Here is a 17,457-nt window from a genome sequence, read left to right on the forward strand (position 1 = left end):
TGTAGGAGATCTCCCCAGTGGACAGTAGTTTGTATGATGTGACATACATGTGAAAGTCATTGCTTACTAGCTACAAAAAAAAAAGTAGTCTTAAAAAGCAATATCCTGCACTTGTAATTCAAAATGCCTTTCTGAAGTGGTGTAAACACAAAACATGCAATTTTAGTTTCTTACCAAAAGAGGGCAATGTCAACATGAACAAGTTAACATCTAGAAACAAAAAGTACGGTTTGGTCATCTTAATAAACTCTCTAGACATCTCTTTCTCTCATTATACTCATACTTCAAATAAGGGAGTAGGGATATGTCATGAAAGAGGAATGGTCCAACAAAATGGACAGCTCAGTCTTCAGGATCAATAGGAGCCTGGGTTCTAGCTCTTATTTGGATGGTGACTCATCATTGGCTTCCAAATAGCAGTTAACTGAACTGATTCTTGGTTAAAGAAAAAATAATAAACGCTATCACATCTTGCTATGTTGCATGAAAAACATGTTCTGGCTTGTCTCTGTTTTTCTCTGTTCATGCTAGCTGTAGGTTCAGTATGACTCGAGAAAACAGCAATACTCAACCTGGTTGCCCATGCACAGCAATATTTTAGCTCTGAATGGCTTGGCATTATGTTAGGATAACAAGTGAAAGTTCCCTGATTTGTGTATAGCCCTCTCATGAATCCACAACAGATAGGCAGCATGAAAAGACATCAACGCTACCTGATTCATGCTTAATATTTACATTATGCTCTCTTTTCAGAAAAGTGTTTTTTTTTCTGCTCAGATCTTGCAGATGCAGAGCCATGTTCTCTTTGATTAAGTCTATCCATCTGGTGTGTGGTCTTCCTTCCTTTCTACTGTCCTCTATCTTTCCAAGCATCATCATCTTTTCTAGTGAGTCTTCTCATGATGTAGCCAAATACAACAGCCTTTATTGAATCATCTTGGCTTCTAGGCAACATTCAGATCCAATTTGTGCCCGTTTTGTTTGTCTTTTTAGCTGCCCACGGTATCCGCAAAATAGATTTTCTTTCTATCATCTTTCTTCACCATCCTGCTCTCACTCCCAAACATAGTGACGGCATGAACAATTCTTCTAGTATTCAGTTGTACAGTATATCTTTGCACTTTAGGATCTTGTCTAGTTCTTTCATAATTACCCTTCTTAGTCTTCTTCTGATTTCTTGACTGCAGTTTCTGTTATGGTCATGGATTAATCCAAGATATGGGAAGTCTTTGACTATCTCTGTGTCCTCATCATCCATATTGGATTTGTGAATATCCTCCGTGATCATCATTTCAGTTTTCTTAATGTTCAACATTAAACCTGTCTGTGCACTTTCCTCTTTGACTTTCCTTAGTACAGTGGACCCTTGTTATCCGTTGAGGTTTGTTCCAGGAACCCCTGTGAATAACAAAATCTGTGTATGCTCAATTCCCATTAAATACAAAGGCATAGCAAAATGGTGTCCCTTATATAAAATGGGAAAATTAAGGTTTGGTACTTGAAGCTTATGCTTTTTTTTTAATATTTTCAAGCTGTGGATGCTTAAATCCGTGGATAAGGAGAGCCAACTGTAATAGTTCCAAGTCTTTGTTATTTTTGGCTAGTATTATGATGTCATCTGCTTATCTCTTAGATTGTTAATATTCCTTCCTCGTCTTTGCTCCTCCTTCCTCTAAATCTAAGCTTGCTTTTCATATGATATTTTCTACGTATAAATGGAACAAATAGGGTGATAAGATGCATCCTTGTCTAACTCCCTTTCCAATTGAGAACCACTCTTTTTCTCTCTATTCTGTTCTAACTCTAGCCTCTTGTCCTACGTACTGAGTGTGCATCAGGGCAATCAAATGTCTTGATACACCCAGCTCTTTAAGTGCAATCCACTGCTTTATGTAATCTATGCAAAGGCTTTGCAATAGTCTATAAAGCACATGCTGATTTTCTTCCAGTATAATATAAAACCTTTAAATAAAACAAACTTTGCAATAAACTTTGCTATCACTGAATTAATAAGAAATCACCTTCTATTTATGAGATACATTTTTTGTAATAAAATTAGTAAAATAACTTCCTAAACCTTGGTGTTGGTGTTGGGTGTTTTTTTTTATATCAGTGCTACATAATGAATCCTTCCTGGACTTTACTATTTCCAATTAAGAGAAAGGAACTGTGGCTTCTTAAAATGGCCTCCTATATATACACACACCCCATCCTATATGTAAAAAAACCCTATGCTCAAGAGATACCAGTTCTACATCCCTTTTTTTATTCCGATATGGCTGAATGTGTACATTCTTCTCTTGAATAAAATGTTTCCTTGTTGGAAAATATTAACAAGTTTTGCAGATGTTCAGAAGCCCAGGTTAGTCTGAAGTTAAGTCTCACCCTGCTTGGTTCTATGTTTATTTGGCTAATATTCTTTGCAAATGCCATGTTAATTGGATATTTTAAGGAAAAAATGAACTTTTGCATGTGGTTTTCCCTTTCTGAATGGTTCAAATGATAAGGCTTTGTGGCTGACAGTAGCTGTTTTAAGTGATAATAGGCTGTTCTTTGGTCCCATCCATCCCCAGAACCTCTGAAAATGAATTGGGCTGAATTGTTGCACAAAAACTTGCATTTTCATATAAAACCCCATATAAAATGTCAAGAAGGTGTAAGACGATCCATACAATGGAACATTCAGGATCTGCTCAACAATAATGTGTTGATTCTGGACAGAAAAGTGACATGGCTGCTATCTGAGTATCAGTTGTAGCAAAGGATCCAAACCTCCTTCTGAAAAAGCATGCTGTTTGTTTCAAGGAGGCTGTATTTTTTCTCTATTCCATCCATTCTAGGAAAATATATTAATTACTCCCTAAGAAAAAAAACCTTTTTGTACAATCAAGATAAACCCACATGTATTTCAGACTCACTGGCTTCAATTAAACATTACTGAAATAAATGCTTAAGTTTGGCTGCCCCGTCCTCTTAATTTCTTTTGTGCTCCTTCTCAACTCTACTGACTAAACAGTCTCAATCTGTACTGTTCAAGCATAGAGGCACCTGCCTAGCCCTTTGAATATAATGGAGTACAAAACACCACTCCATATGCAATCTACTCAAAAGCTTATGGGCCTTTCTTAACCCAGTTTTAAAGACTGTCCTCTTCCTTTTTTCTGCATAGCAGAGGGAGGAGGAGGGAGGAGGAGAGGGAGAAAGAGAGTCTTGCAGATACAACCCTTGTAACACAGAGATGGAGAATATGTGTCTCTGAAGATCTTGTTAGGAATACACTTCTTACCAGCAAAAGCCAGTGTAGCCAATTGTGAGGAATGCTGGGACATGTAGTCCAGAAACATTCGACATCTCTGGTAGAAAACAAGCAAAGTTGGCAACACTTGGTGGGAAGTCTTCTCACTTAATTCTACATAGCCATGCACTTTGAATAATATAGCTATATGAGGGATTTTGTAGAAGGGCTGCTCAAAGGAAAAAGATGCATTGAGATAGGCACCTTGCAAATGGGAGGTAATAGGAATTTCAAGGCAAACCTAATCAGAGATTTCATATCTGGTGAAATGCAGATGGAAAAAAACATACAAGTAACATACAAACAAAGAAAGATAGGGAAATATCCTGCATGGTCCTCACCAGATTGATCAGTCTTCTCATGGCATGTTCATATGAACAAATACATTCACAGGGATCAAATCCGCCTTCTGCCATGGTTATTTAGTGGGACCCCACAACTGGACCTTGACAGCAAATGCCTAGAAAAGAGAAGTTAATGTGTGAGTCACACTTTTTTTGTAAGAGTTGCCATTTTGCATTGCATCTAAGGTAAATTGCATACAAGTAAAATCCCAGTCTGTAACACAGAGAGGGTCACAACTTCAGCAAGAACCAGGCAGAGATATTGAAGGGACTGTTCCAGCCACCTTCTAGTAAGGTGAAATTCATCACTGAATATCAATGAAACCAACAAAAGAAGGCTGGGAATTTTGTGGCTCTAAGGCCATTTTTGTGGCTCTGGTGGTCCCCCCAGAGAAAAAACCATCCCCATGGAGGGAAGGTTATCCCATCAATTCTAGAAGAATCACGTTTATTTCAGGTTATCTTCGACTACAACAGATATATATATGGAAGTTGTTTTTTCAAACCAGAAATAACACCATGTTTTTCACAAATAGTAGTTTGCTTATTTGATTCAGGAATGCAAATAAGATAATGAAATGGGACAATTTTATGAGTTTGTTTCTCACAGGCTTTCATTTCTTTTTATGTACAGCCCCCCTCCCCTCACACACTTCTGCTCCATGTGGTAAATTTAGATGTCTAATTCATGCGGGAGACACTTGAGCTAAAGTAGGACTAATAAAAGACAGAATAATATTTAGGGCAGAACTGCATGTTCCAAAGAAAGCACACAGATCTGAAGAATTTCAACAAAATAGGGAGGGGCATTTCCAAATAAGTGTGTGCATGATAATAACTGGAGGAAGAAAGGGATCAAGCACTCCCATCCATCAATTCACTTTACAAACGCCTTCTTGCATCACCATTAACCAGGGCTGCATCCACACTACAGAAATAATCCAGAGTTAGACATCACTTTAATTGCTGTGGCTCAGTGCTATGGAATTCTGGGATTTGTAGTTTGCTGTGGCACCAGAGCTCTCTGACAGAGCAGCTTAAATGTCTCACAAAACTATAATTCCCAGAATTCCATAGCATTGAGCCATGGCAGTTAAAGTGGCGTCAAACTGGATTATTTCTACAGGGCAGATGCAGTCCAGAAGGCATACATTTGGGAGATGTGTCCTCCTCTTCTGTAATTCTTTTTTATGTAAAAGTAATGAAGAATTTAATTATCATTAGTAAGCACACTAATTAAATAGAAAAACAATTAAATTAAATGTAAACATTCATTAAAACAAAATGTGATCTTTAGGAACCTTTTAAAATTTTGCATCGCTAGGCTTCTTCCAATAAAAATGCCTAAATCAGTGTTGGCTCTTATGATGGGTCACATAATTCAATCACACAGAGTGTGATTGTGTGCTCTTTCCTGTTAAGGAACTTAAAAATCAAAGATGCAACAAAAACAATGCCTTAGAGCAGCCTCCAACAACTGAGTGTTCTCTAACTAGGTTGGAATACAATTTCCATTATCCCCAAATATCTAGATCTCGCACAACTTTAATGTCCCACCCACTCAAGCAGAATACAACCTACACCCAAATATGGCAGCCTATCAGGAAATATGCCTTAACTTGATACATTTTCCTCACTTTGCTGACTGCCAAAATGGGGTATGAGAGAAACTGAGAGACAGAGAAAGAGAGACAGACCTAGCAGTGGTGTCACTAGCGGGGTGTGGATCACATCAGGACACATCATTAAAGGGGAGGGGTGACACAGCTGGTCCTCAAACTCCTACCTTTTGGCAGAAAGAGGATGTGGCATTCATCTGCTTCCCTTTAAAATGTTTTAAGAGATAATGGGAGTGTGGTGAAGCTCAGTTGGAGGAGAAAGGAGAGACTCCAGAATTTTTAAAAATTCAAATTTCAAAAAACGTAACATGCACTTTTCTGTGTGTAGGGAATCTGACTTTCCACCTGCCCAAAGGAGACCTGCCAATACAATTTCAGATCCCCCCCCCCCTCCTATACTGTAGTTTAAAAAGTGCACTTGCAGGTATCAATTTTCTAATGTTTTTTCTACTTCATTTCTTGGATAAAGCTATGATCCAGTTTGTCTACAGACAAGTATATGTAAATGAAATTTAATGGCGGGGTACAGACCGCCGATTTGCGGCGGTCTGCCGCCGCCGCCAGTAGGTCCGCGGGGGAGCCGGAGCCTTCAGATGGCCCGACTCCCGCGCGGACCGAAAAAAGAAGCTCCAAAATGGAGCTTCTTTTCAAGTCGCGTTTGCGACGTAGCGAGGCGCCAGGGGCGCGCTCGCTACGTCAGAAGCGGCGCGACACGTCTGGACGCTGTGCGTCCAGTACGTAAAGATGGCGGCGCCCATGTGGAAGGGGCGCCGCCATCTTGTACGTATTCTATACGTACTAGGGTTAGGGGGGTGCGGAAGCACCGCCCCTTCCTAACCCTAGTACGTATAGAAAACGTACTAAATGGCGGTGTGTATCCCGCCAATGACTTCTCAGTTTGTTATTCACTTTGTTACCAGTGTTCAAGCACAATGGCAAGATGGGGTGTTCTTGTGCTCTGTAGTTTTTTTTTAATTTAGGGGCACAGTGATGCCTGATTTTACCATAAAATGGAATCCTGAGAGGAGCTGATGCAATTTATCGTGTGTTGTGAAAAACACAGGTATTCCTTTCACAACCTTTCACAACCCTCCCAAAAATTATAAAAGAAAAAGAACACTACTTTCTGGCTGTACCAATTTAATGGGTACAGTTCCTCCACATAATTGGTTTCTTGTAAGTAATTAAACCACAACCATTTAGTAGAACATAGCTACTACTCACATCTGGTTTGATTAGCACAATACTGCAAAAGAAATACAAGCTGAGTCTTTCCTATCTGAAATGCTTGGGACCAGAAGTGTTTTGATTTTCCCCCAGATTTTGGAATATTTGTATATGCATAATGAAGCGTCTCATGGTTTTATCGACTACAGCAAAGCCTTTGGCTGCCTAGGAAGGCCCTTAAAGACAAGGGAGTGCCAACACATCTGATAGTCCTGATGAGGAATCTGTACTCAGAAGAAGAGGCTACTGTCAGAAAAGAACACAGAGAAACAGAATGGTTCCCAGTTGGCAAAGGCTGCATCTTATCACCCTACCTACTCAACTTATATGCAGAACTTCTTGTAAGAAAAGCAGGCTTGGACACAGAAGGAGGAGGAGTGAAAATAGGAGGAAGGAATATCAACAATCTAAAATATGCAGATAACTCCATAATACTAGCAGAAAACCTCAAACACCTGTAACAACTACTAAGAAAGATCAGGGAAGGAAGTGCAAAGGCAGGCTTATTACTGAACATAAAGAAAACAAAAATAATGACCACAGAGAATCTACACAAATTTGGATTAGACAATGAAAAAAGTAGAACTAGTAAAAGAATTCTTATACCTAGGAAATCAGAAGAAGATTAAGAGTGGGAAGGGCAGCTATGAAAGAACTAGAGAAGATCCTAAAATGCAAGGATATACAACTGAGTACAAAAGTTAGATTTGTACAAGCCATGTATGGATTTGAGAGCTGGACAATTAAGAAGGACAGGAGGAAAATCAACTCATTTGGGATGTGGTGCTGGAGAAGAGTGCTAAGGATTCCATAGACAGCCAAAAAGACAACCAAATGGGTCCTAGAGCAGATCAAGCCAGAAATCTCCATGGAAGCCAAGATGACAAAACTCAGGTTGTCGTACTTTGGACACATCATGAGAAGCCATGAATCATTGGAAGAAACAATAATGCTAGGAAAGGTAGAGGGAAATAAAAAGAGAGGAAGGCCACATGCAAGATGGATGGACTCTATTAAAGGGATCATGAGTATGAGTTTGCAGGAGTTGAGCAGAGTAGTAGAGGACAGGGGGTCTTGGAGATGTCGCATCAGCAGGGCCACCAGGGGTCGAATTGTCTCAAGGGCAATTAACATGAGGTACCTTGGAGATGGAACCAAAATCTAAACATTAAATTCATTTCTTTCATATATACCTTAAAGACATAGCCTGGGTTCTATGTATATATAATATTTTGAATAATTTGGGTAATGAAATAAAGTCTGTATACACTGAACAATCAGTAAGTCACTATCTCAGCCACTCATATGGAAAACCTTGTATTTTGTTTCACAGTGTCATGAATTAAACTCATTTAAAATGGGTAGCCAAGTGCATCATCTCAATTTATTCATAATTCTTGTATTTAGATGGGGTCTGAGTTCATCTTTGCTTCAACTAAAAAAAATCACGTTGGCACTTGAAAATTTGCTGGATAACACTAGCAGGAGTTGAAGCTGGTGCAATTCTAGTCGAGCTACTTGGTGATAAGCCAGGTCACACAAACAGCTTGCTCATGTTTGCATTTCCAAGAGCCTGTACATGCTGCCAATTTGGTAAATAAATGGTATGCAGAAGAAGAAACTAACAGTGTTCTGGAAGAATCAGCACTAATTTCAAGCAAATCTAACTCAAGCACTTTTTAAATGGTAGAGATTGTATCATTTTTCATGGTGGGTTTGCAATGTGCAGAATTAATAGCCTAGTTTAAAATCTTTCAGGGGTAGAATCAAAGGATTTGGGATAGGGCACATCAATAATACAATGTATCAAAACATGGTGTTCTGCCAGTGTCACTAGAAAGGCAGATATTTTGCAGGGATTAGTTGCTTCCTATAAATCTGGTTACATAAATATTATGACACTTTTACACCTCAGGCAACTAAATAGTTAATGTAGGTGAGCAAGGAATTCAGCTTTGTTGGTTGGTCAGGTTGCTTTGAGTCTGCCTGCAAGAAAGATTGAACACGTCAGCTGAATCATACGTCAAAAGATTTTAAAATGCTAATATTAGTTTTTTAAAAACTGACTACACATGTTTACTCAAACGTTTCATAGAACTTACTCCCAAGTAAATGCACCTAGCATTGCAGTCTAGTAATCTCTCTACCTATACTATAATTCCATTGCTTTTATCTTAATACCACTTTCACACATTATTTAAGGGGCCCGCAAATAAAAAGGACCTAGGGGCTGTGACAGTAGCCCCATCCCTGAGATTATGATGCTTTGTGGCCCTGCAGCTGATTTTCTACACATGAATACAAAAGAGAAGGTAACACATTCTCTGATTTCCCAAGAAATTGTTTAAAAAATACAAATTAGTAGCTTTCATATTTTCTCTCTTCAGGGGAGAGTTTTCACACATATAACTTTTCACTCTTGGCCCCATTCACCAAAGGAACACACCCACCCCAAAACGATCTGAAAGTGAATGCTAATATTCACTTGGGCTCAAATATGGTTTTCCACAGTTATTTATCAGTCAGATCCCAAGCTAGGTAAATTTGGGCATCCTTGGCACCCATACCACTGAACTTCCCTGTGCATATATATCGGAAGGTAAAAATATTGTTGGTGAAGGGCAAATGGATTTTTGACCATTATCCTTCTTCTTCTTAAGAACCTTCTATGAAAACCAAAAGTATTGCTAACACTCAGAATAACTGCCATAAAACAATGAATAATTTGCAGCAGCAGATCTGTTATAAAACAGATGTTTGCTAGGCAAATATAATATACCCACCGTTGCATTTTGCATCTAAAAATATAAATGAAATGAGGAAATGAGAAATTTGCTGCAAGACAATTACTAACTTGCATTAAAAACAGTATTTTGTGGTTAATAAGAATGTAAATAGCATATGTCGCCTGTTTTTTAACCTGCAAATAATGTGGTAAGTATACACTGAACTTCATAATGCTACATACTTCTATATTATTACCTTGCACAATTACGTATATACCCGACTGTAAGTTGACCTCATGTATAAGTCGAGGGCAGGTTTTGGGGACCAAAATGATGGATTTTGATATAACCCGTGGATATGTCGAGGATAAAACTTAGGGGCATGTAACAAAGCATTTCAAGGATGATGCAAAGGAAAATGATGCCAAAGAACTTAGAAAATTCTTTTTGTGTTCATCCTAAAGGCTGGATGGATAAGAAAGCAGAGGAGATCCATGCTTCTTTTTGGTGCTCCCAGGATGGACTAAGCTCTCGCCTTTTACCACACTATTCAGAGAAAGGGGATGGCTCCTTTTATATATAGAGAGAGTTAAAGTACAGTACTTATGTTAACCCATGGATAAGTTGACCCAAGTTTTTAGGTCAATTTTTTTACTAAAATTTCTAGACTTATAGATGAATATATACAGTAATATTATTTCATATTCAGTCCTGAACAAAGGTAGCTTATATACCAGTAAAGTCAGTACAGGAATGCAGCTTTCACATTGTTTTGTTTTGGCTTATTTACAAATAGGTGTTATCATCAGAAAGTTGTTCCCAAGGTTTAGGTGGAATCTCTTTTCCTTAGTTCTATGTCTTTTGAGAAAAATAAGATGATGTGAAGTAGGCCTACACTGTCAATACTTAGAAAAGTATAACTCTTATACTAATAACTCAGATGCTGGACAACTGACTACTTGAACATCACTAATTCTTCTGGGACAGGGTGGCAAACTATGGCTCCCAGTTTCCTGGGTTTGACAACTCCACCGTTTTTTAAACAAAAGTGAAATGTAAAGCCCCTTCTCACAGGTGTGCCTACTGCAATTTCCCCATTATTTTTCCCCCTTGACCTCTTTTTAGGACTGGGATTTTTTTCCTTCTTCAAATGAGCTCCATTCCCCTAATTAAATCACACTGGGGGATGGAAGAATATATCAAAATTGGCCATTAAGGGCCTTGGAGAGTGCAAGGGGCCATTTAAGCTAAAGATGTTTTATTTAATGATGGATAAAGCTGATACAAAGAAAATTGACTCATTTGAAATGTGGCACAGGAGAAGAGGTTGAAGGATACAGCGGACTGCTAAAAAGACAAATAAATGGGTCCTATAGCAAATCAAGCCTGAACTCTCCCTAGAAGCCAAGATGACTAAACTGAGACTGTCATACTTTAGACAGGTCATGAGAAGATAGAACTCCCTAGAAGAGCCAATAATGCCTGGGAAGGTAGATGTGTAGTAGGAAAAGATGAAAACTGCATTACAGATGGATAGACTCAGTCAAGGATAGCTTGGAGGTCTCCCATTCATAGAGTTGCCATTATTGAAGTAGACTTGATGGCATTTGGCATCAACAAATTAGAGGTGCAGGAGCAACAATGTAAGATCTAGGGTTTTTGGCACCCAGACTGAAGCTCCCCTTCCTATTCTGTGAGCAAGACTCAAAGATAACTTTACAGTTAATAATCTTGTTACCCTTCCATTAGAAGAAATATTATTCAGACAGATCTAATACCAGTAGGAAATTATTTTACATTTTGTGCACAATTATGAAACCAAGTCAAAGGTGTGGTTAACGTATGAATGGTGCCAAGTTTTAATTACTTTACAGCAAATGAGTGACATCATCAGCACATTAAAAAATCAAAATGTGAACATGGTTCATTTTATTTAACACCACAGTACAAGTCCATAATGATCATATAGACACTCCAATAGTCTGCTACACACTGCATTCTTTGATCCACCACTCCAGATTTACTACCTAATGCATGTTAGCATCCAAACATTAATCCAGTTATAGTTTGATATAACATTGGACACCAGCATGAGCAGCTGCAGCTGCGATGGCATATATAGCACTACAATATGTAGTGTGAATGACACGTAAACCTAGCCATTTGAAAAGGCGTGGGATGAAGGAGCTCTGGAAGAGCACTGCCACACATCCTTTCTGCATTTCTGAGAGAAACTGAAAGCCAAAAGATGAGTAGTTCAGCTAGATCAAACAAGACCAGAATCCACCTTTCATCTCTTGTGTATTCTGAAACAGTCTTTCCTGCCCTTCCATTCCTAGGAACTCCAGATCTTGTCTAGGTGTTGTGAAGTCCATGAAGCATCAACAATCAAAATCAACCTCTCTCATCTTTCGAGTATCAAAACAAACTTTCCACATTGGAAACCTTCTCATGTTCCGTTGAGGGGATTTTGGTTTCTCACTGAAACTCTATGAATTGGGATAGCCTTAAAGGTATAAATAGCTCCTCAAAACTTAGCCTTTTTACTGCAGTCTGCCATCCCTATCCCCATTTGCACAGTGACTGTTGTCCTGAGACTTCAGTGTGAGTTGCCATTCATTTGTCCATCCCTGTCTAGTTACTCAAACCTTGTGGATTAAGTTGTTCCTGCTTTCCATAGACTTTATCTTCAGGATCGGTACATATAGTCCCTTATACAACCCTCAAATTCCACTATCTTTTTTCAGTTTTCTGTAATTGGTGAGTTCTGTATGCTGTGTGAGGGAGTGAAGTACTCTAGTATGTGTGTTCTTTTATATTTCTTTTGATGAAAGCTCATGTAGTTCCCCATGCCTGAAGTCTCTATCAGTTTTTACCAGTATAGCTGGTTCTCAGTTCCTGTATATGTTTTCCCCCTCTTGCAAAGCCAAGCTAAACATTCTCCAAACTGATTAAAGATAGATTGCAATTGTCAGTGGAGGCTGTACAAGCCCCACACATTTAGGGTAACATGCAGGATCTAGACCAGTCTTCTCCAAAGTTGTAACTTCAACATGCTTTGAATTACAATTCCCATCAGTCCCTAGTGACGATACTCAATGCTCAGGATTTATGGAATGCCCAGTTTAAAAAAAAAATCTGGTGTCTTCTAGATTGGAAAAAGCTGACCTAGATCCCCAGAAGCATGCATTAATATGTATACATATGTACTCTAGTCCTTCCAGTATAAACCAAGACTCGCAGGTTTACACCAAACATTTTTGCAGTATCCACTTGACGTAGTAAATAGATTAAAAAAGCAAAATGGATACCCATAATTCACCAGATACCACACAAGATCAGCACAGAAAGTAAGAGGTTACTGCTGGTTGTTCCCTATGCCAGGGATGGGGAACCTGTGGCCCTCCAAATAATGCTGGACTACAAATCTTAGCAGACCTAGCCAGCATAGACAGTGATAAAGGCTGAATGAAGTTACCATGCAACATCTAAAAGAGGTTAAATTGCTTGTCTCTGCACCTTTCAGCTATAGCCTGCCAAATACAGCATACACTATCTGCAAGTATCCTGCAAAATGGTTCTTGTCTCTCACATGTCTTGGGAGAGGAAGTCAGGGAAAGTGGGCGACCCTTCCTTGAATACAGAAGAGTCTCCAATCACTCATCAATGATAACAGATCAACCAACAGGAACTAGCAGAAGCTTTTAATTCAAGAGCCAGCTCTGTTCCTATATCTACCTCAGTAACACTGTCATGGAACAACAGCCATACCATTAAACACTCATTCACCTGCACAATCCCTAGTGGCATCATATGACAGCAGTGCTGTTTTGGTCAAGCCAGAGTAACTCTACGCAAAGGAATAAACAGCAATAAATCAGACAAGAAAGAAAACACAGACACATACACACACACAAAACAGGTGCAGGAGCGTTTCAAGCCTCCTGAACATCCAGTACCCAACTTGGAAGTTGCTCTGTGTGTGTATGTACCTTCAAGTTGCCTGTTGATTTATTACGGCCCCATGAGTTTTATAGTGTTTTCTTAAGCAAGAATTACTTAGAGGTGGTTATACCAGTTCTTTACTCTGAAATATAGCCTGCAGCACTTGGTATTTACTGGTAATCTCCCATCCAAATACTAACCAGAGCTGACCTTATGCAGCTACCCAGATTAGACAGGATCTGGTACCTTTAGATATTTGGGTTCATTGAAAATTTAAAAGGGAGATTGAAGCTAGAAGCTGTTGAGTTGGAACTGATAATACAACTCTGACACTATAACACTTACACTGAACACCCCCTGTAGCATCCAACTTTCTCAGTGGTTCCCAAACTTTGGTCCTCCAAATGTTTTGGACTTCAGCTTTCAGAATTCCTGACTATTGACCAAGCTGGCTGGAGCTTCTGGGAGTTGAAGTCCAAAACACTTGGAAGATGAAAGTTTGGGAATCACTGAATCTATCTGATGCTCACCCAAGCTGTCTTGGACTACAACTTCCACACCACAGCGAACGTGACCAAAATGGATCCATGCCTGGGAACTGTGGGAGCTTTAGTGTAAGACATCTGGAGAGCATGCCTTGGGGGAGAAAGAGCACAGAGGGAGATTCTTTCTTTTTGTATGTGCATTCCTTCTACTTTTCTAATTCATTACCAATCCAGAGCAAGTTACACCCATGTTGATTTGACATTTTACCCTTTTTATGGGATCTCATTTGCATTTGAAAGCGTGCAGTGATAAGACACATCACATTGGTGAAGCTTTTGATCTTATTTCCTGGTAAGTACTGAAAATATCCAAAAACCAGACCAAAACATGTTATCAAGCCTTCAGACTAGAACACATTCAATAATGTAGGATGATTTAATTGGCACCCCATCTTTCCTTTTTGCACTTCAAGATAGCTTACTTGACTATATCCCTTACTTTCTTCACAACAGGTTTATAAAATAGATTAGGCTGAGAGATAGTGACACCCAACTTCCACACCACAGCAAACGTGACCAAAATGGATCCATGCCTGGGAACTGTGGGAGCTTTAGTGTAAGACATCTGGAGGGCATGCCTTGGGGGAGAAAGAGCACAGAGGGAGATTCTTTCTTTTTGTATGTGCATTCCTTCTACTTTTCTAATTCAATACCAATCCAGAGCAAGTTACACCCATGTTGATTTGACATTTTACCCTTTTTATGGGATCTCATTTGCATTTGAAAGCATGCAGTGATAAGACACATCACATTGGTGAAGCTTTTGATCTTATATCCCTTACTTTCTTCACAACAGGTTTATAAAATAGATTAGGCTGAGAGATAGTGACACCCAGTAACCTTCAGAATAGGGCATGAATCTGAATGCAGATATCCTAATCCAGGTTGGTGCTGGTCATAACTTTTAAAGCCACTATAGAGACAGGAACTGTCAAAACTACTCTGAGTATTCTTTACCTTAGAAAACCCTATGAAATTAATGGGACCACCATAAGATGACAAGTGACTTCAAAGCACATGCACACATATTTCTGTTTTAGACAGCCAATGTGGTGTAGTAGTTTGATCACTGGCCCAGGACTAGGGAGGCCATGATTTCAAACCCCACTCAGCCATGGAAACAAATGAAGTGATCTTTGGGCAAATCATACTTTCTTAGCCTTAGAGCAATGGTTCCCAAACTTTGGACTTCAGTTCCCAGAAGCCCCACCCAGCTTGACCAACTGTCAGGAAATCTAGGAGCTGAAGTTCAAAACATCTGGAGGACCAAAGTTTGGGAATCATTGCCTTAGAGGAAGACAGTGGCAAACCTCCTTGGAACAAATCCTGCCAAGAAAATCCTAGGATAGGGTTGCCATAAACCAGAGTAGACTTGAAGGCACATAACAATAAACAACTATATTTCTGTTTTAGCCATTTAGTTAATTTTTTATTATTTATAATTTACTCCTTGAACTTTCAAGAAATGAATAGTATATGTCTGCCACATAAATAAATCAATGAAGTGAAAACAGGAGGGACAATCCTTCTTATACACCCTAAAAGGTGGTCTGCAGGCTCTTAGAGAGCTACAGGAGGAAGAGAAGAAAAAGGAAATTGCAACAGCGGGCATAAAGAGATTTAGGCATTTACCTGTTGCACTATCTACGTAGGCAGCTACTTCTTGCAACCTTTTCAGAACTCAAGTATGTGCTAACCTAGAACAGAAAAAGTAGGAAAGGATATTGTGATGCTAGTCCAAATGACCTTTTAGGGACCACTTACAGCCTAGAATTCTGGTTGTAAAGAAATTCAAGATCCTTTGCAACTATGTAAGCCTTGACTTTGAGGCTCCTCTAAGTAGAGCTTTTAGTGTGGGTCTCTTGAATATTGAAAGACAAATCTCTTGAAACCTGAAAGACAGAGCTGTAAGCTAGTAACATTTTGACACTGCTTTCACTGCCCTGGCTCAAGGCTATGGAATTTGGGGAAGGGTCGTTTGGTCTGTAGAGGGCCCAATAGTCCTATGAAGTCTTTAAATTCCAAAGCAGAGACTGGTCTTCTTCTCCTAACCCTTTTGTGATGTTGAAACAGCTTCAACTGGTAACACTCTTCGTGTGCCAAAATTTGGTTATATTCAAAGTAATTCTCTTCCAGTAGCAAGGTGAAATACGTCTTCAAAAAGCCTGAGAAGGAAGTGGCAACCTGAAAGGCAAAGACTTGTGCATCTGGCAATGACTTGTGCACAAACAGAGGGAAAGGTAAGCTGGCGAAACACAGAAGAACTGTCCTCCGCCTTTAATAACTCCGGAGAAGAGGAAATTTGAGCAAGTGAGAGAGATATTCCGACTTTCACACAATCTTTGAGTGTGCAGGAACACTCTTGTGCATTTGGCTCCCCATTAGAGCAAAGGAGGAAGATCAAACTGATTCAGTAAATGGACAGCATAATTTTACGCATGTTTACTCAGAGGTCAGTCCTAGTTCATTTAATGGCCCTTACCCACAATAGCCTAACTATACTCTCTTCCCTAGAAATAAGTCCCACAGGGCTAAATTATGTATAGACTGTATAGGCATCAGCCTGCAAGGATCTGCTGGACTGTCCTTAAATCATGTTGGCTGGGACTTGAAGGCATACGCCACCATCAACAAATAATTTCTGCAGAAGAACACTAAAATAACTTTGTTTTAAAAATCCCTTCACAACTGAATGGCCCTTGTGGTGTCTCTTCCAACTCTGAGATTCCCTTTGTCAGCATTTTCTATGCACAGCTGGGCTGCAAAATTAATAATAATAAACAATACCTTGGTCCCAGATGGAGGCTCAATGAACTGGGGTGGGCCTGCAAGGAGGAGATCAGCAACAGGGAGGGCAATACATGGAAACCTCCCCCACCATATTCCAACCAGGGCAACAGTCTGACATAGGGGTCCCAGTTTAAAATGCCAGTTGGGAACTGGAACTCAGGAGGAGGAACTCTCCTTCTGGAATCAGTGGACCCAGGGCAAAGAAGGCCAGACCTTTCTCTCTCTTTCCCCCCTGGGAAACTTTTTGCATTCCCTCCTCCACTCTTACTCTTAAGCCCAAAGCTGGAGGTTAGGGGATGCTATAGGGAGGCAGGTGGGAAAGCAGAGCAGGCAGAGGAAAACAAGGAAGGCAGGAAAGAAGCAAGGAGGGCAGGCACTCACCGCCTGGGCTGCTGGGCTTTGGGGAGGCCACAGACAGAGAGCTCCCTCCCTTCCTCCTCCTCCTCCTCCTTGTGTTTTGGTTCAAGGGACCACGTCAGAAAGCACTAAGCAGCCACTACCACGAGACCCAGAAAGGGGACGAGCTTGCTAGGAGCCCTCCCTCATCCCTCCTTCCTTCCCTCCCTTTGGTGACCAGCAGGAAGAAGGGCTGCAGCACCTTTCCCTAGCCTTGCTTCAGCTGAGGGTTTGGGACAGTGGTCCCCAAACTGTCCTCTTTAAGGGGATTTTGGACTTCGGCTCCCAGAACCCCAGACCATTGGCCAACATGGCTGAGGCTTCTGGGAGATGAAGTCCAAAAGAAATCTCTCAAAGGGCACAGTTTGGGGACCACTGGTGTTTTTTTTTTTTTGGGGGGGGGGGGGATGCAGCCTGGATTGTGTTGCCTCCCATTGCCAGGCATCTTCCCCTCCTCTGGAGCTGGGCTCTTGCTTGCTGTGCCTGGGAGCAAGGCATAGGTTCTGCTGCTAGTCAGTGCCTCCCTCTCTAGTCACTCCAGTCACTCTGCAAGAGACACGTACGCCTTGC

The 17,457-nt window shown here is 40.2% G+C and overlaps 1 protein-coding gene across 4 annotated transcripts in view; it reads right to left on the reverse strand.

The window, feature by feature from the left end:
- SMIM14 (small integral membrane protein 14) overlaps positions 1-16,942 on the reverse strand; it is a 31,663-nt gene extending 14,721 nt beyond the window's left edge. The window contains exons 1-3 of one of the 4 annotated variants that reach the window (XM_089525126.1): positions 16,873-16,939; positions 15,334-15,398; positions 3,637-3,755 (exon numbers count right to left, since the gene is read on the reverse strand). In XM_089525126.1, the coding sequence (XP_089381252.1) occupies positions 3,637-3,711 (75 nt within the window). In that variant the 5' untranslated portion in view covers positions 3,712-3,755; positions 15,334-15,398; positions 16,873-16,939. Of the gene's footprint in view, positions 1-3,636; positions 3,756-4,940; positions 4,966-15,333; positions 15,399-16,488; positions 16,524-16,872 lie in introns of those variants that run through there. The other 3 variants (XM_089525127.1, XM_089525128.1, XM_089525129.1) reach the window with 3 other exon arrangements.
- Between the last annotated feature and the right edge of the window lie 515 nt (positions 16,943-17,457).

The sequence above is a fragment of the Sceloporus occidentalis genome, unplaced genomic scaffold (genome assembly GCF_023333645.1).
Source record: "Sceloporus occidentalis isolate IW3139 unplaced genomic scaffold, rSceOcc1.0.p SCAF_5, whole genome shotgun sequence".
Lineage (NCBI taxonomy): Eukaryota > Metazoa > Chordata > Lepidosauria > Squamata > Phrynosomatidae > Sceloporus > Sceloporus occidentalis.